This window comes from Myripristis murdjan, chromosome 24 (genome assembly GCF_902150065.1).
Source record: "Myripristis murdjan chromosome 24, fMyrMur1.1, whole genome shotgun sequence".
Classification (NCBI taxonomy): Eukaryota; Metazoa; Chordata; class Actinopteri; order Holocentriformes; family Holocentridae; genus Myripristis; species Myripristis murdjan.
The window spans coordinates 5,299,816-5,327,718 of record NC_044003.1 but is presented as its reverse complement, the minus strand read 5'-3'; the positions used below and the strand labels follow the sequence as shown (position 1 = coordinate 5,327,718).

The 27,903-nt window shown below is 41.7% G+C and overlaps 1 protein-coding gene and 1 non-coding gene across 2 annotated transcripts in view; one reads left to right on the top strand and one right to left on the bottom strand.

Moving 5' to 3' along the window:
* The window catches only part of vash2 (vasohibin 2), a 47,330-nt gene that overhangs the window by 2,553 nt on the left and 16,874 nt on the right, over positions 1-27,903 (top strand). Inside the window, exons 3-7 of the mRNA XM_030047497.1 lie at positions 10,917-11,005; positions 12,404-12,460; positions 14,643-14,717; positions 27,224-27,461; positions 27,640-27,783. Coding sequence (XP_029903357.1) covers positions 10,917-11,005; positions 12,404-12,460; positions 14,643-14,717; positions 27,224-27,461; positions 27,640-27,783 — 603 coding nt within the window. The remainder of the gene's footprint in view (positions 1-10,916; positions 11,006-12,403; positions 12,461-14,642; positions 14,718-27,223; positions 27,462-27,639; positions 27,784-27,903) is intronic.
* On the bottom strand, positions 17,067-17,139 carry trnat-ugu (transfer RNA threonine (anticodon UGU)). The gene has a single exon. It is a non-coding gene; the product is annotated as a tRNA-Thr (tRNA).

Below are 27,903 nucleotides of genomic sequence, written 5' to 3'. Positions count from 1 at the left end.
TTCAGTGAAATTTATGATTTTGTGGGCAAGCGAGTTTTGAAGATATGTTCTTGTGAACTGTTTGGCATCTGTGGCAAAACAGAAGATTTGCATGTTTCTGCCTAGTTTACCGTGATAATTGACACCTGTGTTGAACCTGTGTTATATTATTCTGAAGGTCTGCTGACCAAAACATTAATAGACACAGCCTTTATGTGAAGCTGAGTGTGCGGTCATTCTGTGTTTGTTGTCGAGTTTGTGTCCCCTCACTGAGAGAAGACTTTTATTGTGTGAGGTGAAGCCAGTAGGTGTGGAGACAGTCATCCTGATCTCATTGTGCTAACTCATTTGTCTTGGGACCCTCTGTATTTCTGTTGAGGGCCCCTTTTTGGTCCACGGGCCCCACAAAGGTATTACATCTCAAAATTGTCACCTTTGTACCAACTAATAGCTGTCTTATCAAATCAGCCTCCATGCATGTTTTTAGTTTATCCAATGGGATTTGAAAAGTCTTATGGTATGAATTCAGATTTCAGAAGACGACTATGTACACCGTAAAGTTCAAGCCATAATGACTGAGATGAGGACCATTTAGACTCAGCTGTGAGGAATGTTGAATAAGCCTGACCCTGACATCCAGTGTGTTAGTCAGTTCAGTTTCAGTGGTTCAGTGGTCAGTGGTTCATAATGCTAGCTGCAATGTAATCATGAAAATGAACTGACAAGGATTTCAGGAGACGTGAAAATACGAGAGGTTCCTCATGGAACCCTCTGAGGTTCCTCATGGAACCCTCTGAGGTTCCCACTTGGTTGCAGAAAGCTCTTCACGTCCTTTCAGAGCGATGTTCTGTCAGCTGTGACAAAACAGCAGCAGGATGGATGAGTGAGAGAGCTCAGGTTTCCTCCTGCAGGCTGAGTAATCACGTTTTGTGGAGGAATGTGTGTGTGTGTGTGTGTGTGTGTGTGTGTGTGTGTGAAAGAGAGAGTGTGCTTTTATGGTAACATGGCTGGGTGTTAAGGTGGTCTCGCTCTCTCTCTTGCTCTCTCTCTTTGTCTCTGTGCACACACCTGTGTGTCTCTCTCACTCACACACACACACACACACACACACACACACACACGCACACACACACACAGACACACACACACTCACTCACACACACACACACACACACACACACACACACACACACACACACACACACACACACACACTAACATGCTACCATGACAACAAGTGCACTCACTTGGGGTGCCATACCTGACAAGTGTGGTTAATGTTGAATTTTACCACGTTCTGTGTGTACGTGTGTGTGTGTGTGTGTGTGTGTGTGTGTGTGTGTGTGCGTGTGTGTGCGTGCACTGACTCACACATGCCATCTATTCACTTTTCCTCTCCCACTGAGCTCTTAATGATAGCTTCAGATTGCAGTATCTCTCTCTCTCTCTGTCACACACACACGCACACGTACATACACACACACACACACACACACACACATCAAGTTATATAAGTTTCCTAAAGGGCTTTTAAACAATTCACCAATCAGAAACCATCCATCTAATTAAGAAATAATCGTCAAAACAATAATCACAGTTTGCACAGAGTCCCACATAAATGACCTTTATGTCAGTGTCAGAAAACAACAAAAACTGTGTTATACTGTATTTTTCTGTTGGTGTCATAAAAGTAAACTTTTCAGCAGAGCAGTTGTGTTGGACTGTGTCAGGTTGTACAGGTGTATCTAATAAAGTGGCCACAGAGTGTGTACACACACAGTACACACAATACACACAGTAGACATGTGCCAGTTACCAGGGGAGTTTGTTTAGTGCTGCAGTGGCAGAGTGTGTGTGTGTGTGTGTGTGTGTGTGATGGCTATGCTGTTGAGGTCTGAGAGGTTCACGGTGGGAAGACCAGTGATTTTTGGAGGCCCTGTGTGTGATGCGGGTGAGTTTGCGGGGCGCAGCAGAGGATTATGGGCCGAATGATGGTCTTACATTACAACCTGATTTTCTTGTGTCCAATGCTCTGTACATCGGCTAGACCATCAGTGCTAAGTGAGCGGTGTAATCCCTGTTTATTAGAGCAGAGAGGCGTATCGGACTTGGATTCAAGCCCCATATTGGCACGCAGCCCTTCTGCTTTAGTGTCCTTGAGCCACAACTGAATCCCTGCCGGCCTAGACAGCTGACATCTGACCTCTGACCTCCCTGCTGAGGAGCTGGGGTAAACAAAGATGTAGACAGTTTCAGATGAACCCTGAAGCAGCGTCACTGCCGCCCGGTACATTCCTGCAGAGCTGGAGCTCAGCTCCGTTACAGTTTGGCTGTAATTTGGATTGAAGCGGACCCGTCTCTGATTGCATTAAAGTGTGATGAACTCAGTGACCTCAAGTCTACTACGTCCTGGCTGAGACCGGCAGCACCAAGGACTCATGGTGCCCAGAGAAAATATTAAAGGAATACTTCATCCAGAAACTATTCTATTTTGTTCTATTACGTTCTGTTCACTCAAAATGTGAATTGTCAGCATGCAGGAGCAAATTCTCTATTTTTCATCATTCACTCAGCTGCAAATTAAAATTTCAGTTCACACTCATGTGCCACTATAGCATTATCACAATATCATAGGATTACAAATGTTGTCAGAATGCATAAAATAAAGAAGAGTGGCCTTCAGAATTATGTATGATTTCACAAGGTTTTCTTAGTATAAATGAGTTTAAATGGCTCAAGGAGTGAGTTTATTTCAACTTAAAAAAGTGGGATAAGTGGGCGGGGCATTTATCATGTATAACTTAAAAAAAGCATTTTGCAGCAAATTGTAGACCTTGTTTGCACCGTTTTCATAATGATATTTTTCAGGTTACTGTTGCTTTCTGTGGGTCATGTCCCGCTTTTCTGAGAGGTGTTTACTGTTGGGAAAGATAGAAGATAGTGAAAGAAGGGAAAATGTGTTACGGACTAAATGCTGGACTGGAACAAATGGCATCCCGTGCACTTGATAAGCATTTAGCCTGCCGCTCTCCAGGCCCTCTGGTCCACATTTTCCTCATAGTTTTCCCATCAGTGGGCTGGATGAATGCTTCTTGTTTTCGGGCTGCAGAGGAGGGAATCTGCTCGTTTAGCTCCACTAATTGGCCATGTGGTCATTAGTGACCCGCTTGGCTGGCACTGCCAAACCCCCCATATTGTAGTTGTGGATACCAGGACAGTATTAAGACACATGCACACGCAAACACATGCACTTTTACACACACAGGCACCTTTGTCTTATGTTTCTCAGGACACAAGCCTTCCATACTGCATGATGTTTGTCATGACTGTGTTTTCAGCTCTCACTGTAAAATCACAATAACAGGAGAGCGTTGAGGTCAACTGCTGACTGGAAGGTCACATGTTCAAGAGAGGAACGGCCACTCTTACTTAATTAGTTGTAGAGGACAACAATAGATTTGGGCCGTTCATTTGGGACAGTTATGTGGTGGTATAATGAATCAACAAAATCTAATCATTTGTTCAGAAGAGCGTGAATGCATGCTTGTTATGTCGTGTCCATCGTACATGTTGTGCTGGACATTACATCATGTGGGCATCTCTCTGTCTGTGTGTTGATTTTAGTGAAAAGGGGAAGAGGAGCTCATGACAGAAACTTAATAACTTCCGCCACCGTTTCCTCCTGCAGAGCGGATGATGCGATTAGATTTTGACTCACGTCGCCGCACAAATTTGCAGATTATTGATGGAGATGTGATTTTTGTGAAATCTACTATAACTCCATAACAGTTCAGCTTATATCAGTTATATCACTACCTTTACTTAGTGTGATGTCCTTTATGACTTTTTTTGGCAGCCTAAAAGAGAAGAAGACCTTCTTTGACAAATGAAACAGAGTTTAGAGTTAAGTTTAACCTCTGATAAGAATATGGATAACAGCAGGAAATAATTTGAGATATTCGGCACTGATTAAAGTCTGAAAACCTTCTATTTGTTGAAAATAGAAAATCAAGATGCACCGTTTGGCTAGAGGTTAGCAGGACGTTGTTTTGTGTCTCAGGCCTGCACACAGTGTATGATGGTGTACATTGCAGGATTGTTGATATGTAACCTGACTCTGGTGTGTGTGTGTGTGTGTGCGTGTGTGTGTGTGTGTGTTTAAGTTGTGAAAGCAGGGTAGTCGCCACAGATAGAGCAGCTGATACACTGACCTAGATGGTACATTGGGTCATCTGTGTCGCAGGGGGAGAAAGGCAAGGAGGATTAGCTGTGTTTTCGGGACATGAGGTGTGGTGTGTTCAGGGACGCCTGGGACATTAAGTTAATTGACAACAGATTTGGGAGAGAAGCCTCTTATTATTGGCATGTGTCTTTTTGTCTGTCGGACAGGTGTACATGTGTGTGCCTTTGTGTCTGATGATGGTCAAATGATCAAGTGTTGCTATAGTAACTGTAAACAAACACAACCGTCCCTTAGCAGCCTGTCCGCCTCTTGCTGCCTCTACGTTTTTACATTATGAGCCATCATGTTGGATTTAGCAGGAAATCAGCTGGATTGCTTTACAGCACAAAACAGGAAGAGGGTGCTGTTCTTCCTGAGCAAGCTGACTCATGACGCAGCAAAGAAGCATAAAGGTTTATGGGAAATATGGTTTTTAAATTTGAGCACTCACAGTATTAAAGGTGAGAGGTAGATGCTACCAAGCGTGTCCACTGTGATCTCGTTTGTTTAAGGCGCAGACAGAGATGTGTTCATGTTTAAACACGCTGCACTTTTGGCAGAGGTCTGTGCTGTTGTCAGTGACCGCTGTCCACGTTACCAGTTCTCTGCGCCCTCATTAACAGAATAGGAGGCTTGGCACAGCAACCAAATAATCCCTCTAATACAATCTGGGCAGTGGATAATCTCTGGATCCCAACTGGTGTTGCTGTGGGCCTTTTAATGGGGAAGCAAACTGGTCAAAACTTGTCTGAGCAAAGGCCTCTGTCAGTGGTCCGCCAGCAAGACCAGCCAAAAACTGAATCGTTTACATTTCAAAATGCTGAATGTCCATTTTGGAAAACAAATCATTAATTATTCAAGATTAAGATTCAGTTTCTCTAAAACATTAACAGTGCAGTGTGGAGGAGTGTCGTCATTTTCCAGCAAAGTTAACTGGCATTCTTTACATAGTAAAACAATTTGACTTAACAATTGGCTTGTGTTTTTTTAACATTTCACTTTTCACCCTAAAACTTTCCAAATATTTTAATTGGAAATTGAGGAAAAGTATAACATGATTGAACTCAGTGATTGAAGAGAGCAGAACATCACAGGTTCATTTTGTCAGCTCTTATTGTGTGTTCAGACATTTGAACCCCCACCTTCACTCGCTGTAAGTCACTCTGGATTAGAGTGTCCACTAATTGCCCTAAAATATAGACGCCGTCACCAAAAGGCAAATAAACAAGCAGCCTTTGTTTCCTGAACTCCGCTCCAGTCCCATTGTTCTTTCATAGAAATCTGTCACTTCAAATTGTCACCAGAGGAGTTCATCTCAGATGGCAAGAAGAAGGGTGTTTCCCGGGACGTCCCGCTCCAGAGATCTATTTACAGTGAGCAACTTGATCTCTCCCCCTCTCTCTCTCTCTCTCCATCTCTCTCTCTCTTCCATTAGCAGAAGGAGTAAAATAGAAGGAAGTGTAGGTCAAGATGTAATCCTGTGTTTGTTTCTCTGGTGAGTCAGGGCTGATTTTAGGTTTTATACAAGAATAAGGAATTTGTGTGTGATTTGTGTGGGACATGTGATTTGCTCTGTGGTAGATGATGAGTTGTGTTTTGGTTATGTTTTTGGATGAGATTTGAAAAGTGTTTGATGGATAACACAAGGCATCTGTGTCATTAATACTGATGATATGTATTTTCTTTTAGCCGTGGATTCATGAATTCTTTATAATCACACTTTTTTAAAATTTTAAATAAAATGGTTTTTTAAATAAAAAAAGATCAGTTGCCTTGTTTCAGCGTGTTGACTGTTTGCTTTTTACGCCCCTCTCTTTCTCTCTTTCTAACTTCTAATCCAAAGGAAGTATTGCTCACCTTTTCACTACTTTTTCTCTTTTCTTTGCATCCTCTCTTTTAGATTTTTTTTTTGTTTATTTTTTAATGGTAACAATAGACTGTATAGGTATGTACAGTTCTTTTGCAAAACTGAATTTAAAAGGGTGAAGGTCCACTGAAAGTATATTTGGAATCAGTCAAGGCTCAATATGTCCGGGATACTTTCATGATGTGTTTTTTGGTGAAATGTCAAACTGCTACAGCGGGAAGACAAGTCTCACAAGTCTCTTGACATGTGAAAATACTTCATAGAGAAATTGTAACTGTTTAATATCAGGCCAATACAACACTCAGCTGTTAAAGAATTTGTTATTGTGCTCATTTCAGTAAAAAAAATGTTTCTGCACCTCTAAATACTAGTAAATACTAAGCAATTATAATCAGCAAAATATGTGGCATTAAACACCCTTGCTCCTGTTTGCTATGTTCCACTTTTCCCTCTTGTTTTTTTCTCCTCTCTTTCACTTTCGCTTTTTGTTTTTCTTCCTCCAAACATTTTCCACTCCCATCCCCCATTTCCCCATTCTCCACAACCCCACCGTCACCCAGTTTGTTTCCTTATGATTGTGATCATTTGTCGGTAATCTTTTTTCAGTAACACTGTCAAAGTACCTTACAAAATGTCAAAACAAAACAACAAAGAAAAAACAAAACAAAAAAAAAAACATGATTTTCAAAACATACTTTCATAGTCACAAATTTTCCTTGGAAACGTTTACACAAGTACATCATCATCAGCATATATGATACTGAACAAAAAGTCAAAAATTGAAAACATGCAGTCATGGAAGTGATTCATCAGCTAAAGAAATAACAAAAGAGACAGTAAGGCATTCTCTCTCTCTCTCTCTCTCTCTCTCTCTCTCTCTCTCTCTCTCTCTCTCTCTCTCTCCCTCTCTCTCTCAGTGTCAGGTTTCAGTCCCTCTGGCTTTAGTCTCTGCTGTTGGTGGGGCAGGTTGGGTCTGGAGCTCCAGAAGGGGGAAGGGGGGCAGATGCAGGATTTTTATCCCCAGCTGAATGCACTAAAGCTGGACAGCAGACGACTGCCTGCCTCCGTGCTCTGGACAGGACAGCTGGAGGCCTGAAACAGAGGGCGAGAGGGAGAGAGAGAGAGAGAGAGAGAGAGGAAGTGAAGGGAAGGCAGTGTTTCCCATAGATTAGCCCCACCCAAGTATATTTTGACCCATTTTAATGATTATTTTATTGATAATGATTACGATGAATTACGTTTCATTTTATTTATCTTTGAAAGAAAATGACACCATTCACTTATCCATGGCTCTTAGAGCACAGAGCATGTTGTTTCCAGTTTGTCTCCGGTTTGTGTGGACATGTTGAAGCCAGGGATGAACACAGCCTCCATTTTTTTATGGTCAGTTTTTCAGTGGGTGGTAGGAACAAATAATTAGGCAAAACATCAAATGCAGTCTTGAAGGCAAAAAGAGCACAATGATAAAAACATAAGTGTCAGGACTCACTCATTTCCTGCTGTTAACAGGGTACAGAGGAACACAGCAATTCAGTGCCTTAAGGAAAAAAGAAATACCCAATTTCCTCTCAGGGATCAATAAAGCATTTCTGATTGTGATTGTGATTATTCCAGCAAACACAAAATAACACAAACTAGATTAATAAATAATCACAGTTGATTAACCATACACATCTCTAGTTTAAACAAATTTAATTAATTTCCAGTCCAAATCCATTTATCACTGATTTCAATGAAAATAATGAAGAAGTATGTAGTTATTCACCCGAACACTTCACGGTGACTGATAATTGCAGACACAGAATTTGGGTGAATAACCACTAAAATCCACTTTGCAACTGTATACTTTCAACTTGCATCTACAGAAGAGAGGGAGAGAGGAGAGGACGGAGATGGTGAGAAAGAGGAACAGAAGAAGATGAAGAGGAAGTGAGAGGGGGGAGAGCTAAAGAGGAAGGGAGGGAGGGAGCAGTGGGAATACAGGAGGGAAAAAAAGACAGATTAATTACCAGTCTGAAATGGGAGCATGGAATCACACTTTCCCAGTTGAACTGTGTGTGTGTGTGTGTGTATAACTGTGTGTGTGTGTGTGGGCGTAAAAGCTCTTCTAACCGATGTAATCGCACCTTGCTGTCCAGTTGTTAATTTAAAACAAATTTATTGCATTGCTAATGTTGGAGGTCATGGAATCCCTGGATTATCTCCCAGACAGACAATCCAATCAAACGTCGGGGGGATTTTGACAGATGGGTCTCTTTGCAGAATAGATTTTACAACTTTGTTTCACATGTGGGAGATTATCAGCCCTGACTAAAGTGGAGACCAGACTGGTCACCCCTTTAGACAAACAGCATGAGGAAAAGCAGGAAGGAAGTGAAACCTTAGGTCATGGAAGAGCATGGATTCAGTCATGGAAAGTCCTGGAAAAGTCTTGCAGGGTTACATCAGGAACTCTGTATCTTGAATCTTGAACCTTGCAGTTTGCAGCACCTTTGAAGCTTGAGGTGTGATTTCATTATATAAAAGATTTGTTATTGGCTGATTTGCTGCTCCTGATTGGTTCACTGTTAACTGACTGACTGACTGACTGACTTATTGGTTAAATGACTGATTGATTAGCTGAATGATTGATTGAAGGTTGGTTGACTTATTGTCAGTTAAATCTGTTCTGATTTTAATTATTTCTGTTTTGGTGTAAAATATTAAAAATAATGACAAGTACTCATCACAAGTCAGAGCCCAAACTGGTGTCTTCATATTGTGTGTGTAGTCTGATCAGCAGTCAAAAAACCTCAAATATATCTATTTTAGAACAATTTAAAATACATGAATGAAAGCAAATCTCAGCATTTATGAATATATAATCAGCAAATATTGGAATTTTTCTGGATATGACCTAAATCATTAATTTATTTTTGGAATTTTAATGATTATTCTGTTAATGAACAAGCTGGGTCATTGTTTCATCAGTAATTAAACCTTGCAAACGGTGTGTGTGTTTCTGATGATGTCCATGGTGTTATACAGTGTGTTTGTACAAATACAGTGTGTCATATTTTAAAACTGATTTCATAACGGATAAAATGTGTTCTAATTTTATTGATATGAGTGCTTCTTGGCACATTAGATGAACCTCAGAATTTACTTTTCGACCTTAATTTTTAATTTAAAAAAAATTAAAAGAAACATAAGCCAACTTCCACAAGGAGAGTGCGAGAGAGAGAGAGAGAGAGAGAGAGAGAGAGAGGGAAAGAGAGGAGGATGCAAACAGCTTCAATACAACAAAAAACAAACAGCTACCAAACAGCCCACAGGAAATGATAGGGATTGTGTTATGGTGTACACATCCTGCACACTCACTCACACACACACACACACACACACTCACACACACACAGAGGAAGTTTGGGTGCAGGTCTGACTCACTGTTGGGTTTCCTTCGTCTCCTCTTGTGAGGTCACAGGCCTCAGTGCCTCGTTTCCCCTCAGATGTTTGTCGGCGAGGTGAAGAGGTCACACACAGCAGCTCCTCGGTGACTTCTTCGCCACAAACTAAGATTTTTTTTTTTTTTTTTTTTTTGCGGCACTGCGGTTTCCCCTTTATTTTGCATGGATGCACAGTTACACTTCACTGGGAGTTTAGCATCATGCTCTGAGCACAGCGAGGTCAAATGAGGACAAATTGCACGGATGTATTAGTTGGTATTTTTTTTTTAATCCATTATGAGTATGATAACCGCTTAATTGTTTGTCATTTATTCGGTAAAAATATCAAACATTTACCGATGGCATCCTGACAGCACATCACTTTGAGCTCCGGTAACTTGCATGAGTATTTCTCATGATTTTTTTGATGCTTTATAAACTTAAAGGATTCATCAATTAATTGGAAAAAAAGTTATTGATGACTTAGATCATAGCCCGGGTGTAACTTTACTCATAAAACACTCGTCTGTGGGAAACCCTGAACATGAGCTGGCTGTAATGAGACATTTTGATTGGATTCCTTAGAAGCATGCATGGAAATGTTGATGTTGACGATGACAGTGACGATGATGAGGTCGATGATGATGAATCTGGGCTTCAGTTGAGATTTTTATTTACATGTCCAGTAGTTTAAATGCTGTTTCAGATGCTCCAACTCACTTAGAACAAAATTCAGGAGGAAGCACTTAAAAAAAATGGTCCAATTACAAATTATTTTATGTTGGTTATCTGCAACTTCAGTCCCCAAAAAATATTAGTTCATTAAAATATCACTTCAGATTCAGGGGTCTTACTAAACATAATGGAAAATGAATTTGAATAACTCTGTGAATAACGAGTTACTGATTTTTTTTCCCCAAACTGATGCTGCCAAAATCCCATAATAGTCCATGACTTGTACCAAGAATCTTGAACCAAGTCAGTGCCAGGCAGGGAAAGTCGGGGAGTTTCATGACTTTCCATCCAGCGGTAGGTCAGAGGTCAGAGGTCAGCCCTGAGCAGCTGGTGGGGATTCAGAGTCTCGCTCGCTGGGCTCCTCCCGGCCAGATAAATTCAGACCTGCAGCTTTAAAGAGCCTCTGATATGAGAGGCAGCGTGAACACTTCTCTTCTAAAGGCGCTGTAATTTTTTCCAGCAGCAGCGGAACAAAGCGGCTATCAGCAGAACGAGCTGCTGGGAGTCATGGGACACCGAGAGCACATTTTTAAAGATGCTGGTTTAAAAAGCTGAAATTGGGGATCTGAGCGTTCCCACATGTTGAATACCAGGAAATAACGTTGACTACAAACCCCTCTCTCTCCCTCTCTCTCTCCCTCTCTCTCTCTCTCTCTTTCTCTTTCTCTCTCCCTCTCTCTCTCTGCAGCATCCTGTTCCCTCAGTGCCGACCTTCAAACCGTCCATGTCAGTCCCAGACTGGCTGGTGGCCATCCAGAACTACATGAAGACCCTACAGTATCCTTTAAATGCACACGCGCACACACACACACACACACACACACACACACACACACTCATTCATGGTGCATCCTGTTTCACGGCCAACAGCGATGAAAGTCTTTGATGAAATTTTTCTGTCATGGTGGATATAACCTGTTTTGACTGTCCGCAGGTGTTCTCACGTGCACACGCGCATGCACACACACACACTCACACACACATATGTACATGCGTGCATTAGCATGACAGGGGCTGTGCTGAATCGAGGATGCACGCCCATCAAGTGAAGTCAGTTCTGTTTTTGTGTCATCACAGCTGACATTTCCTCAAATTCAGGAACGATTATTGTCAAAAAAATAAAAGAACAAAACAACTGTAATGATGTCTGTGAGGTAGATAGATGGATAGATAAAGATTGGTAGATAAAGAGAAGGATTTATACTCTGAGACCAGGATCTGTGAACTGATATAAGGAAGAAGAAGAAGTGCTGAGTATTTTTTTAAGTTCACGATGGGAGGTTTCAAGTCCGTTTTATCCCAGAACGCGTTTACATTAAAGATCAAATGTTTGCTGAGCTTGCACTTAGCACTTTTTTTTTACACTTTGGAGAGAAATAGACCGAGTGTGTATTTTGTATAAGAAGCTTCCTATCATTAATTCTAATAACGCACAGCCGTCCTATCACGTACTCCAACTTAACGGGGAAATTGCAGATGCAGGCTTGTCAGCAGGATCATGGCCACTCAGAGTCCACCTCACACACACTGCCGTTCACACACACCAGCATTTCCTCAAGTACTGGAAATAACAATTTATACAATTTTATGCACTTTACCTGAGTGTTTCCATTTTATGCTACTTTATACTTCCACTCCACCACATTTCAGAAGGAAACAGTGCACGTTTTAATCCACTACATTTACTTGACAGCTTAAGTTACTAGTTGCATTACAGATTTCGATTATTAATACAAATTATAAATATAATTATAAATGATGATATGTTTTCCAGGTTAAGTGACGCAGCAGTATATAAAGTAGCTGCAACATTAAGTGGTGCATTGATAATTATAATCCAATAACATGATGCATATGGTTCTTAAGTGAGCCATTCTGCTTAATAAGTACTTTTACTCTTGCTACCTTAAGTGTATTCTGATGCTAATAGTTTTGTGCTTTACACTGTGGAACTGCTGCTTTTACTTCAGTGAAAGATCTGAATGTTTCTTTCTCTTTCCACAAACACACACAAGAAGACGCCTTTCCCAAGCGTTCAGCCTAAGTTACCATGGAATAATTTTCCTCCTGTTTAGCCGGTCATGTGATCAATCATTCGACTAATCATTTCAGCACAGATGTGTTTAATGTCCAAACGTGCCCCAGATGGCCTGTTGTCCCTGACTCTGCCGCCAGATACAACCACACAGGAACTCAGTTCTTTGAGATCAAGAAGAGCCGGCCGCTGTGTGGGTGAGTGTGTGTGAGTGTGTGTGAGTGTGTGTGATGCAGTTTGATCACATCACAGAGACACAGAGACACTCAGAGTCCAATCAAGACTGAGATCACATCAGCAGCGGCAGAGTCACACCGCAAACACCGCAACACACCACACCACACGGCAAACACAAACTGCCCTCTTTTTATTTAACGTATCTCTGTTTACTTTGCTTATCCAAACACTTACTGTAGAAATAGTTTTCTTTTTTTGTTTTGTTTTGTTTTGTTTTGTTTTGTTTTGTTTTGTTTTGTTTTGTTTTGTTTTGTTTTGTTTTGTTTTGTTTTGTTTTTGTATTGTCATTTTCAAATTTCAAGACACTGAATGTGGCACAGACAATCAATTATCAACAGTTTCAGTTAAAAATAAGTTAAATGTTCACGAGCCGCAATGCACAGTTAACAGGGATGTGAAAATTTGTTTGAAGGACACTGTAGACAAAGGAAAAAAAACTTTTTTTTTCTTTTTTTTTCTGCTTGATGATGCTTGTATGCTTGTAGGAAATGGTGAGATCACAATTCAAGCTTTCAGTTACATCTGAAAATGTTATGTTATTTGATTATTTCGTTGTTATTCAGGCAAGTGAAAGTCTCATGGCCAGCTGAGCTGAACAGCAGGGACGGGTGATGTCGCCCTCAATTTGGGTGGATTGTCGTGAATAATTTTGCTCTGCGGCTGTGTAAACCTCAAAGTAAAATTTCTGATTTTCCCGTTCAGAACTGATCAGAGAGGCCCGTCTCCACTGTCTGGCCTCTGGCTTGACGGCGGTGACGCTTACAGGCACACAGTGCTCCGGCTACTGGCGAATAATCCGATTAATCTGACAGTGACAGGGATCAGCACAGCATCACATCACATTATGTAACAGCATTTATTTTGTTTGAAGCAGCACAGTGTTCCCAGATAATACAAGTTTATATGAGTTCATTCTCTGCATTGAGGAGGTGAACTCTCTTGCAGGGGGGTCGGTTGGTTTGGTGGTGAGGTTGATCCTTCACCAGCAAAGAAGTGATTACTTTTTGGGGCTGATCGACACAGGGCCAGAGTTTCCAATCCCTCCATGAAACATCACAACACCTGGGCGGGGAGGCTGGTCATGGGTCAAGGCAGCACTGTCCACACCGATTGGCTGAAAAGTGCGTCTCCCATGGCAAAAAGTATTTCCGAAAGGAGGCGAGGCCAAGCTCAGACAGGGCCGTGCCTTCCAGCTGCGACCTTGGTGGAGGTTTGCGCTCCACCCTGTTGCTTGATAGATGAGTTCCTGTACGATGTTTAGGATGTGAAGTAGGAAGGGAAGTGAAGTCCAGACTGTAGCCATCGCTTTTGTTTTTGCTATTCTTTCTTGTGCACATTTGAGTTTTTTTTTTTTTTTTTTTTTTTACAGAGCAGCTCAATGCCAGACTTATCATTTATTGAGAGAGCAGAGTGAAAATGAACACTTGGCTGGCGAGGTGCTGCCTGAGAAGTGAAGTGAAGGAGCAGCTTCACACTTGAGGCTCAGATGCAGAAATAGGTTTATTATCTTTGTCAGGCTTCACATTAACCCTCCTCCTCAAAGAGATTATTGCACAGATATTTACACGTTGTCATTTGTGTCAGTCAAAGACACAGCCAGCACACCTCTGCTCTCCTCTTTGACCTTTCTTACACACACACACATTTTTAATAACAGAGGGAAATACAGTATGGATAAGGTTTACCAGAGAAATTGAGAAATTGAACAGAAATGTAGGTGAGTTAATCAGATTGTGTTTACACTGAGTGCTCTGAGTAAGATTATCAGAAATAAGATGATTACATAACATTTGCTTTAGTGCCAGTATTAATCTATCAGATTAACATTAGCTTATTAGAGTGCATGTACAGGCAATAATAACAATGACAATAATAATAACGATAGTAACACATTTATTTTGTTGAGCATTTCCAAATACTCAAAACTAAAAGTAAAATAAAATAGCTCGTACTAATCCAGGCAAAAAGATGACGAAGAAATTAAAACACAACATTTAGATTAAACATATATACATTACAAGGAGTCAGGCTAACATGCAAACATGCTCCATGTGTCAGTCTGCTCTCTTCTCTGAAACTGTGTTGTTCGTCACTTCTCCTCCTCTTCCTCCCTCTTTCATCCCTCCTCCTGTCCTCTTCCAGGTTAATGGAGACAGCAAGAGAGATGATCAGGGAGTCTCTGCCAATCAAATGCCTCGAGGCTGTCATCCTGGGAATGTATCCTTTGCAGACTCACACACACGTGCACATGAAAACACACGTGCACGCACATAAACACATGCACACACACAGCTCACTGAGGGCTTGGCCAAAAGGTTATTCTGCTCTGTGGGTGAAATCAATGAGACATGTTGCTGCTATAATGCCCCCCACCCCCTCCATCTTCTTTTCGGTTCCTACTGAAGCTTGTTGCTTGGCAACAAGCCCACTTCAAAGTTTAATAACACCCCCCACCCCCCTTCAGCACACTTACACATAAGCTGAGTATCATCAGGCAGACATTCACTTTTAAAGCTGCAGTCTGTTGTAGTCGGAACAGAAGTGAGCGACTCTGCTGCTGCATTTTCATGAAGAAAACCTGCAGGTTTGTTTAGTTTGTTTGAAATGTTGCCGACAAACTAAGCCAACCACAGTTTAAAGTTAGAGACTGTGACAAGTTTGCCGCTGGGGGAGTGACAAAGCACTGGCTCAGCTTCAAACAGCAGTTTAACGTCATAACCACTTAACCGTTGAACATCGCGGCCATTTAAAGTCAGAGGTTTATTTCAGGCCATTAAGATTTGATACAGTTACATTCAAACCAAAAAAAAACATCAAAGACTTTATCTTTATCTGTGGCTGCTGTCGGCCGAATGCTGGACTCTATCAAGATCTCACATATTTATCTGTGTCTGTGCATCAGCATATAGACTGTGGCTTAGTGTAGTTTTAGAATACAATAAGCCAAACAAACAACAGCTCCAAAAACAATAAGACGCCCCTTGAATTCCTGCAAACAGCTCATGTATCATAATCCAGTTATTATTATTATTTTTTTTTTTTTGAGTCAGATGATTTGCAGCATGCTCAAAACATGAATATTTACCTCATTATCTGCTGTATTTTACTACATGGTAACAGTCTGCTCCTGCATGCACCGTGAGGCACTCTGTCGTCTGCACGCTGTTTTAAAATCATGTCATCACACCACATTAGCGCTGGATGTTGACCTGTCTCCACTATCTTCAGATATAAATAAACCATGTCAGGATGTGCAGATGTGATTTAGTCCTGCTACATGTACGGCCAACGAAAAACAGTTGCTCTTTTCCTCAAATCAGAAATCCTCTCTTCTCTGCTTTATCATTTCTTTTTCTAGTTGCGTCTCTTTTCACTTCATTTTGGCCTGTCACTTCCACATCCTTCACAAAGACAGCATGTGCTCGGGAAGCCATGTCACTACATGCACTTTTTCTAATTTCTTTTCTTTTTTAAACTCAGCAAGTGAAGGCAGCAGAAAGTAGTCTTAGTCAACTGTTGCTCTTGCAAGTGACAGTTTTATCAGATCAAATCCACAGCAGCCACCCCATTGTACAACATTATTTATTTTTGGGGTGTGAATCTTTGGCTTGAAACCAATTCAATTCAATTGAATTGAATTTACTAGTTGGCAATTTGATTTAAGAACTATTTGGAGCAATTCAATTTGATTTGAGTTTATAAACCAACAGAACTTGAATTAACAGAATGACTTTGACCAAAAACTTGCATTTTTTATATTCTACTAGATCACTACAATGTAAGAAATGTGAAAGCTTAATTTCAAAGCATTTCACATTGATTCAGGTCAGTTCTATTTTATTTGTTTATCCAGGTTGAAGCAGCTGAATCAGCAGAATTTAGCATTGATTTGTCTATGCAGTGAATGAATCGCTGCATCCCCTGTGCCATTGCATCCAAATGCGTCCCTGACCACCTCTGGAGATGGACAGTCGCTGCCTGGATATTTATTCAAATACGGTCACCCCAAAACTTGTTTGTGCAGGGTGGAACAGAGCTGACATTGTGGCAGGAGTCCTGTTGGCTCTTGGTGCTGTACGCAGTCTGGTACAAAGGCTTCAGGAGGATTTTGGCGCGTCAACAGATGCAAGACTTTTTTTTTTTTTTTTTTTTTTTTTTTTTTTTTTTTTTATCCTGTGGCTGGACAGTCTAGTCAGGCATGTGCTGCCCTCGCTGTCACATCTCTGCAGGGCTTCCAGCATCGGCGTCTGACAGTGACTTTAATCGAGACTGTCTCTGCTGCGAGGACCTAAAAGAGGGAAGGAGGAGGAAAATAAAGGGGTAGAGGGATAGAGGGGTCAACAGTGTAGAAGGAAATGAGGAGACAGATGAACAAGGAAAGAGTGGAGAATGAAGAGAGGGCGAGACAGTCTGAGGGAGTTGTTGCTGCTGCTGCTGCCCTTTATGCAACCTCTTACTGTCCGCATTCATACGAGCCCGGGACAGTCAGCGCATGCATGCATGTGTGTGCGCGTGCAGTGTCACCTTTCACCAGGCCCTCGGGTCACCCAGGCTAAAAAGCAGATGAGGCCCCAGCGAGAATTGAACTCGCGACCCCTGGTTTACAAGACCAGTGCTCTAACCACTGAGCTATGAGGCCCTACCTGACTTATCAGGTGGATCTGCAGGCTTACAAACGCCGCTGTCCGACACAATGGAGGCTGTGAACGTCACATGCCAGTCATTGTCAAGCGCTGCGTTACCGCCCAAACCAGTTTGACTCCTGTGTACTCTGCACTGGGTCCTTTAAAAAGCCAACGCCATAAAATAATAATAAATAGCACAGTGCAGACTGTTTTTTGGATTCCAGACAAAAAATACACTTATCACCCTTATCCCCAAGTTCACTAAATGCACAGTGAGAGGAAACATTACATTTAGCGTTCTGTGGAATACTCGATTCTCATTGGTCAGTCGCAGCATTCAACAGTCAGCTCTTTCTGAGTTAGATCAACACGTAATTAAACCATTTAAAATCAGTATTGCATGTTGTCCTGTAGCAAGCAGAGCGTTTATTTTGCAATAATGACCAGCTGGCGGTTTATTGTCCTTTACCAGGCTCATATTCCACGTCAGAATAAAGGCCTGCATCTGTCAGCTTTCTAATCAGTAATAGAGAAAGGAGCAAGTAGTGTGAGAACAGAGAAAAAGAAACTAAGGAGGGGGAGAGATGGATGAACAGTGACTGTTGTTGTGGCTTCTGGCGTCTGGATCTGTCTATCTCCCTGTCCGTCTGTCGCTCTGCGTCTGTCTGTCTGTCTGTCTCTCCGTCTGTCGTCTGCCGCTGGTCCTTTTCAATCCCTGTTAACAGTCATCTGACTTTTCTCCAGGACAGACAAGGTTTAGTTTGGGTCACACCCACTGTGTGTGTGTGTGTGTGTGTGTGTGTGTGTGTGTGTGTGTGTGTGTGTGACTCACTGTGTCATTACATTAAATATCACTGATTGTACCAGTGATTTAGAGAAAATGCAGTAGAGCGCACACCAGCTTTAACCTAATAGCAATGATGAAAATAAGTATTATTTATAAACTATTTCAAAATAAAGTTAAATGCTTTAGAGGACACTAATGTATCAAATAACTCTTAGGACAGTGTGTAGATTTCAAATATTAACAGTAATGCTTAATTTACAAAAATAATAGCCGATAACAGAGCCTCTCACAGAACTATGACTTCTGACACCAAATAATGACTTTAATTTTCCCTGTTCTTGCTATTTTACTTGATTAATAGCAGCAGGAACCATAGAGGCTGCACACTATTCATTATATGGTTTAAAACAGAGCATTTTTTCATACCATAAATTACTTCAGGAGTGGAGTTGAAGATTTCCTGAGGCAACTGGCCCTGCTAGAGACTTCAAGAAGTCCAGTTGCCTCAGGAAATCTTCAGCTTTACCTTGACCTGCATGACTGAGACTCTCCACAGACATATCTCAAGAGTGTTCTCTTTAACCATTTATGCATTATAGCAGGATAGATGCAGGATAAATAATAATAGTAACAACAACAATACCACTACTACTAGTACTACTGCTACTACTGCTAGACTACGACTGCTTGTCTGATCTAGCGCCCCCTGTATAGCTGATTGTCACCAGTGTTTGTGTTGATGATGCACTGCAGGCATGCGTACCAATTTTTGTGTCAATTAGAAGTTGCGTTGTTAAGATACAGCATCACTTCCGGTGAAAGAGGATTTTTTTTGTCTATAATTCTCACAATTTTTGGGAATTCAGCATTTGGGAATCCATCCACCCACTATGAAGGAAAAACCAATATGAAAGCACCCCAATCATGTCTAGACCAATCAGGGCTAAAGTTACTAGAAATTGAGTGTTTGGAATAGGCCTTGATTAATTTGCCAAGTTTAAAAAACAAATTTATTAACAGGAAGGTGAACCCTGAAAAAGCAGCGGAAGTATCCAATCAAGAATTTTCACAAACACAAAGGAGTTTCATCACTCCCTGCTTGGACTGAACATGGGATTTGCTGCATTCCTTCACAGATAACAGCTGCACATAGTGGTGCAGTTAAGATGTAGACAGGACTGTCAAAGGTTGTGTTTGCTAAGATAGGCTTGTCAGCGGTAGATAGTGCTGTCAGCGCTGAGACTGTTTGAGCTGTGCAGAGATCCAACAAGAGGATTAAACCGATATCAGCCCCCCAAAGGTTAGACAAGCCGGCTCGGGACCAGAAGGCTGCTGGTTTGAGGACGCTGCTCCTCGTCCCCCTCACCCACGTTGGCATTTGCTGCCTCTTTGGTTTTACCGAGTCTCTGCATTTGGCCTTTACCCAAGTGTGGAATTCCAGATCCACCACATTTTTGTCTGTGGAGGTTTTGACATCATCATCATCCCTGCACAGTCTGTGATTTAAGCTGGCTTTTAAAGCATATGTGTTTTTTAATCTGCATTTTTCTCTGTTAAATGGGACTGGATAGATGTATGACTGGAATCACTCCAGCTCGCTGCTGAGCCATAACAGATAGCTGGTTAGTTAGCTACGGTGTCTGTTTTTGTTCAAGGTTGACAACCAAAATATGGAGGAGGAGGAGAATCACTACAACTTATCATGGGTGGCATGTTGGCAAATGACCTAGCTGTTAGTTTGTTTTTTATTATCACAAGAAGATGTGTAGAGATCTTTCTTTCATACATTAATAAACTTCTCAGTGTCATAAATTGTTCAGGAGCTGGAAGAACCTAATTTCTCTCATAGATTATTGATTTTTATTCGGAGGTCTCCAGAATGCTCACAAATGACAACGTAAGTCTGAATCCTCTGCAGCACAGGGGCTGGTAGATGCTGAGTGTTTTCTCAGTGATGGTTGTGTTTGTTTACATCATTAGTAGTTTGCCAAGTTGGGCCTCTGAAAGTGTAATCAGGCATATTTTATCATTTCTAAGCACTCAGGAATGTTCTGAACATTTTATGGTTGAAGAGTCACTTTCCACCACGTTTTCAGAGACGCAGAGTTTGGTTGGAGTTTGGTGACAGAATAAAAATAAGTTTTTCTAACTCACCCAACAATTACATGGCTCAGTAAAGTTATATTCTGTATCTTTAAAGGGCAGAGTCTGGAGTCTGCCAGTGATGAAGAGAGGGAGGCACATGACTGTTGGTTAAAAGACACTGTACATAAAGAAGATTTTATGCTTTTCTCAGTATTTTCTTATCTTGATTCCTGCTGTTTCTTTCTGTACTGGCTGCTTTGAAACTTTTGAGAAGGAGGATTGAAAGAGAAATAGTGAGCAATATGGATGGAAGGGGGGAAAGAGGGTAGACAGAAAGCGAGAGAGGAAAAGAATTTTCGTAATCCCCGGTTATTGGAAATCCACTGGATTAGTCGCGCATTGTGTTGGCAAATGATATTTTCTCACTTTACCTCTGCCTTTAAAAAAAACCCAAAAACAAACGAACAACAGCAAGAAAAAAAAAACAGAATTGTGAAACATGGTATTTTATTGATTTAATGCTCAGGACAGAGACAAAAATGAAAAATACAGACTCCCCATATGAAATTATTTTTTAAAAAACATGCAGGGTTTGTGTCGTGCAGATTTTAATCTCATCGGATTCAAGAGACACAGCCCATGCCGAGCAGATTCAGAGCAGACACCATGCTAAACAAAAATAACTCTGCAGTGAAATATTTATTATTTTGCACTTGTGTGTGTGGTTGCATGTGCACGGAGCTGACAGCTGACAGATGTGATCATGATTTTTTTTTTTTTTTTTTTTTGCTGTAACCATGGAAAGTATATTTAACCAAAGGAGGTTGACCAAGCTCTGTTTCACATAGCCCATCCTTATTTTTCTCTATTTCCTTTCCTTTCCTTGTTGATTTGTAGAACTTGAACCAAACAAATTACGCCGAACGCTTCCAAGCAGATATCAGGCTGATTGGGCCTCCAAACAGTGGGGCATTTTTTTTTTAAGTTGCAGGAGAAGTTGCAGAGAAATTCCTGCTGAAATGAGAAGACACCTCTGGATAAAGGAGGGACAGAGAGCCCAAAAAATTGCGGACGTCACAGTTTTCCTAATTTAAGTGAACCTTCAGGCTGTTGCTGCCTCCATTCCAGCTTCTCCCCCGCTTGTTGGAGGCAGACAAACAGCAGGTTAGTACCATGTGAAAGAACTCGAGGTGTCACTTTATTTCCACTGTCCAATGTAGTATCCAACTTTGTATCAGCTTTGTGTTAACTTCATGTTTTTATCAATTTTATATCAACTTTGTATCAAATTAGCATAAACTTAGTGGCAATTTTGTATCAAATCAGTACCAACCTTGTATCAATTTAGCAACTTGGCATCAACTTCGTATTAACTTTGAATCAACTTTGTAATCCTAATCTCAACCCTAACTGATAGAAAGTTGATACTAAGTTAAAAGTAAACTGATAGTCCACTGATAGAGTTGAGTATTTTTTTTTTTTTTATATGAAGTTAAGTATCTACATTAACTGAACTGATCTGATACCAGGCTGAATATAAACAGTGGAAAGTCCAAATCAAGTGTGGCCCAAATTGATTACCAGTCAAGGCTCATCATTAGGTAAACAGTGTTTTCAATAGGATCTCCATGCTTCACATAGGCACCAGATGAATAGTATGATTCTTACATTAATCACATTAGACAATACAATCAGCGTCAGAAAGATTGACAATCACAGCAAAGCGGTGCAAAGTCAGTGTTGTCAGCTTCTCTGTGTGTGCTTGAGAATTTAGCTGATCTGGGTAAACCCCACCCATCTGGTGGTCTGAGCAGGATAAAACAAACCCTGACCTCTGAATGCCAGCTGTAGTGATGGGATGAAGTTCTTACTCACGATAAATACACAACATGCGCTTCACAATTCAATACAGCCACAAAAAGATGTTATAAATAAAAGTTAAACAAAGTCAAGTTCTAACGACAGTGTTTTCAGCATTGTCTGGAGTGTAGATTTTTTTTAAGTAATGTAGTTTCATATTCAGTACAAAAATCTTGTTTTTCCTCAATCAAGGAAAATTTTCTGGGAACAAAATCTGTTAAAACGAGGCAGAATAAGGCAGATTAGCCCACTAGGATCAAGAAAATGACACCTAATACAAGAAAATTCTGAAAAAAAAAGTTGATAAGCATTGGATACAAGTGGGATTATGTAATCCCACTGGCACATTTTCTTTTTTTTTTTTCTTTTTCTTTTTACCATGGAAGGAAAAAAAAGATTTGAAGAGTGAGGATGAGACAGTTTTGGTTTTCTGTCAGGCCACACAGAAAACACTGTATGGATGAAGACAGGTGCTAACAAGCCTGGAGAACTTAGCGCTCATATCACAGCATGACTGTGTGTGTGTGCGTGTGTGTGTGTGTGTGTGTGTGTGTGTGTGTGTGTGTGTGTGTGTGTGTGTGTTAGAGAAGGAGAGAGGTGCTATCGTACTCACAGGCTGCATTAAAACTGACAACTGTGTCAGACTGGCTTCTATGGCAACCGTTACCGCTCAGTTGGTTTGCATGATGCTGACCAGGAGAGAGAGAGAGAGAGAGCGAGAGAGAGAGAGAGAGAGAGAGAGAGAGAGAGAGAGGGAGAGTGAGAGAGAGAGAGAGAGGGAACAGCAGTTAGCAGCATCACATGGGAGTGTGTTTGGTTAATGGACCATTCATAGGAGACAAACAACTGGGAGTATATGTGCGTGTGTGTGTGTGTGTGTGTGTGTGTGTGTGTGTGTGTGTGTGTGTGTGTGTGTGTGTGTGCGCGCGCATAAGTGCGTGTGTGTGTGTGTCCACCAACAGTCAGCTACAGCACAGTCATAGCACCTCTGTTGCTGTGATGAATAATAATATCTCTGCAACATACTGCAATGTGCAACACACACACACACACACACACACACATACACACACACAGTTGCACACACACACACACACACACACACACACACACTCACAAATAAACAGTGTCAGCTGCAGGTCGAGGTGAGACTCAGTGAGAAGTTCTGGTGCTGCTGCTGCATTTCCTCAAACTTTACACACACACACACACACACACACACACACACACACATGCAAGCCTGTCAAGAGTTGTCAGTGTTTTTGTTCCACACAAATGGTACTGCCACCCACACACACACAAACATACACACACACACACACACACACCCACACACTCGCACTGTCCAGATACATTCTTCATTATTATTTATAGCCGAATGACTCAACATCTAGTGGTCAGTGCAACCCTCTCTGAGTGTGTGTGTGTGTGTGTGTGTGTGTATTTTCCTGGAGTTTCTATTAGTAATGACATGTGGTGATGAAATGAGGCGGCAGACTTCTCCACCATCAGTAAGGTTGGACTGATATTGATTGACGCTGATTGGCTGATATTGATATGTTTGTGCCAATAATGAATATTAAACTACATGCTGATATGTTTGAATTTCAGTTTTTTATTCAAGCTGTTCTGTTTAAAACGCCTTCAGTCGGTTCAGCAGATAAGAAGGAAAGTCAAACAGAACCTGTTGGGTAAACACAAAAACTCTGTTAGAAAATGCACAAAAAAAATTGAAGAAAACAAACATGATGCAAGAGAACTAGAGATGTTTTTTCAGGAGAATGCTGAAGTTTTTTTTTTTTTTTCTGATGGTTTTTCTTTGTTTTATTTATTTTTCGCCTTTCATCCCCACGTCCCCTCAGAGACATCCACAGTCACTTAGTTGAATCTCAAATTTGATGTTGAGGTTTTACATTTTCAGGCGTTCAGCTCAAACAAAGTCTAAGAGCTTCCGGGGCTTCGGCGCCTTGCTCAGTGACACTCAAGCAGGCCGAGCAGATCGAGACGCACACTCTGGCTGTTGAAAGGGATTGAACCCGCAACCTTTCTGCTCCAAAGTGATTTTTCTATCACATTTTGTGCCGTGCATTCTCCTGGAGCACGACTGACAAACGCTGTGGACTCCCCTGCTGCTCACACAAAGAGCAGCTATCAGGGAAAACATTCATAATTAAAGCCTTCAGTGGAGGCGTGTGTGTGTGTGTATGTGTGTGTGTGTGTGTGTGCGTTGTGGTCTGGTTGTGCGGGCAGCCCTGTGTGAATATTTAATGAAAACACAGCAGCTCTGTGGCATACAGGCTGTGGAGGTGACGGACAGGCGCTCTGGCCAATGGCAGGCCTCCGTGGGCCGAGCGGAGCAGATGGTTGGCTGGTGGCCAACAAAGAGACAAGCCAAAACTTGGTGTGTGTGTGTGGGTGTGTGGGTGTGTGTGTGTGTGTCGGTATGGGTGTGGGTGTGTGTGTGTACTGTTGAACGCTGTAAAGCAACTCAATCCACAGCATGTGATCTGCCTGTTTGATACAGAGCTCCTTCAAATATTATAAGCATTGCTATTTATTTTATTATCATATATCTATATATGATTCTTTTGTGAATTTTTTGTGAATTGAAAAAAAAAAAAATGCAGATCATGCATTGTGCATATCAGTAACGGTGAAGAGTACATCCCTCCACCATTAAAAGCTTATGTGGTAAAACATGAACCAAACAGGGCAGTTTCACTTGTTTTGCTCACGGTGAACACTCGACAGATAAAACGAGGATAGTGCAGATGTTGTGACGAGGCGTGTCTGAGGAGAACCTGGTTTAGGGATTTAATTCATACCCTGATTAAGAGTCAGAGCATACTGAAGCTGTTTAGCTGTGAGCTACATTTATTTTTTTTTTTTAAGCATTTAGCAGCTACACTCCCTGTGAGCTTTTGATAACCATAACGCTGAATGAAAGTATAAAATATGCACATCACACCACACATGACTGAAGTTGGCTGGTCTTCTGTTATCTAAAATTTATTTTTTTCTACCAAAATGGGAAAAGGACTTCATTAAAACCCATCGAAGGTTTCAGTAGACCACGATTTAGTGCCACTTAATGTTTGATTAGAATTCGTCATGTCTTTTTGGATTGTGAACATCGTTTCTGTCCTGACATGGAGCTGAAACAGGCACTTTGCTCTGCTGTTTGAGGCACGCTGTGCCGCCAGCTGCTCCCTGTGAACGGCTGGGGTTAGAGAGGGAAATTTCCGAGCCGTAAGCAGAAACGGCGTGAGATTATCGAGATGATCATGTGGAGCGGATGGAAGACGGGAGGAAAAATCAATGAGCGGAGAAAGGAGAGAGAAGGAAAAGTGCGAGAGGAAGGGAGATCCTCAGAGGTCGGAGTAGCATCCTAATCGACCTGATAACTGTCTCTGGGAGATCTGGTGTTATTAGGTTACACACACACACACACACACACACACACACTGAGTGGAGTTGTTCTGCATTGCATTACTGCCTCAAGCTTTTTATGGTACTAGATAGCTCATCTCTCTTCCTCTCTCGCTCTCTCTCTCTCTCTCTCTCTCTCTCTCTCTCTCTCTCTCTCTCTCTCTCTCCATCTCAGCTGAACAAGAGAAGAAAACAGCCAGGAATTGGACAGGTTGATTCAGATAGGAGTAGCAGCCAAACACACACATTCACACACACAAACACACACTCTCTTGCACTCACAGTCCGTGTTAACTCGTGGCATTTTGCTACCGTTGGCCCTCAGAGAGTGAGATCGAATCAGGTTTCACACGAGTGGAGCCGAGCCCGGCCGTGTCACCGTCCGCTTTGCACTCAAACATGGAACAGAAGCTGCCCGAATGAGATTTCTGTTAACCTTCATTTAACCAGGGAACATTTGCTGGGCCTCCTGCTCCTATTCAGCTCCTTCACAGTCGGACACTTAAATACCATTCCCATCATCCGAGTCGCTCAAGGGAATCATTGTAGCACCAGCAGCAGCAATAACATTAGCATTAATGTACAGTAATAGAATAAGGTGAGGGCTCTACGCAAATTTTTTTCCCGTGGTCTTAAATGAAAAAAAATTAGGAACACACAAAGAAATTCAGCAGCATAGTGAAAAATGTTCAATTACCACAGAATTTATTCATACAGTACACACCTGTCACACCTGTCCTACAGGTGTATGTATTAGTGTCACATGGAATTATCATTTCTTTATCATTGTATTCGCATTGTACACACATACCAGGGATGGATGGAAATTAGCTTTGTGCTACATGTGGTGCAATACATTGGCAATACACTGTCCCTGTGTTAAATAAACCAGTGAGGGAACAAACAGTTCATTACATATTTATCTCTACTGTGTGTGTGTGTGTGTGTGTGTGTGTGTGTACATGTGCTAAGGGATCACACATCTGTGCCGTATCACATGCCACCAAAATCACACATCGGTTCATGTCTGCACGGCACAAAGACAGTTGTTTCATATTAAAAGCGGTTTGACCAGCCGGAGGCTTTTATTGTGAAACCCCTGTAGTAAATGCTGCGTATTTGCATGCGAGTAAAGACAGTTATTTTTAAACAGCCAGATGCAGTTTTTTTTTTTTTTTTTTTTTGTCAGCAGACCGGTGGTCAGTGTTAAGTGTCTGTGCTGTAAACTTTTGACAAAAGATGATGGTAGAAATCTCACACACTGCGCTCGCAAATTATTTTTCCAGTTCGCACATATCCATTTTTAGGGTAGTAGTAGCAGTAGTAATAGTAGGTAGTAGTTGCTGTAAAGTAGTAGTAGCATCAGTAATAATAGTGGTAGTAGTAGTGGTAGTAGTAATAGTAACAGTAGTACTAGTAGTAGTAGTAGCTGTAAGGTAGTTGTGGTAGTAGCCACATCAGTAGTAGCCTATCATTAGTAGTAATGGTAGTGGTAATGTAGGTATCAGTAGTAGCAGTAGTAGCAGTAGTAGTAGTAGTTATCATCTGTTATCATCTGTTTATACTGTAAATTTGCACATTGCCCACATCTATGCACATTGTATACATCGATGCACACTGTTTTTTTTGGTTTTTTGCACATTGGGTACTTAGATCTTTAGATCTCGAGTGTCATCTTTTATTCTTTATTTTTTATTTATTTAATCTTGTACTCTGTGGATACTGCTGAAAACTGTGAATTTCCTTTGGGATGAATAAAGTATCTATCTATCTATCTGTCTATCTAGTAGTAGTAGTAGTAGTAGTAGTAGTAGTAATAATAGTGGTACACAGTCGATTGTCACTCCCCTGTCAGTATCAGTCTGTGGATGGGAGGCAGTCAAACAAACAGAAACTATCCCTGCTCTGTGATCCTTCCTGAGCTCCGCCCCCACCAGCTACCTGACCAACGGCCTGACGTCCCTGGAGCGTTTCCCCATCAGCTTCAAGACGCAGTTCTCGGGCCACTGCTTCCACCACGTGGTGCTGGGCGTCTACTGCAACGGCCGCTACGGCTCGCTGGGCATGAGCCGCCGCCAGGACCTGATGGACAAGCCGCTGACGCACCGCACGCTGGGCGAGCTGGTGGCCGAGTTCGAGAGCTCCTACAAGAGATACCAGCACACCCTGAAGAAGGTGAGACAGGGAGGGGCGGAGCTAACGCCGACAGCTCTGAGTTGGTGTTCCCGACTACTGATGTCTGACTTTGCCGACATCTGTAGAGGACATTACCGTCATTACCCGTGTTAAGTTTGCGGCCTGTGCCAGAGCAGTTTCTAATGGTGCGTTTGAATTCTCCCCCTGCTCCTCCCAGGTGAAGATCGGCCTCTACGTGCCTCACGACCCGCACGTCTTCCAGCCAATCGAGTGGAAGCACCTGGTGCTGAACGCCGCCCGGCTGGGAGCGCAGGAGATGAGGAAGGAGCTGGAGAAACACGGCCGGGACATGAGGATGAAGGTGCACGCACGAAACACACACACACACACACACACAGATGTACACTGAAGGGTGTGATGTGAAATTTTTAAGTGCCATCACCAGTGTTTTTAGATTGAAGCTCTTAGTAAGTGAGTAGTT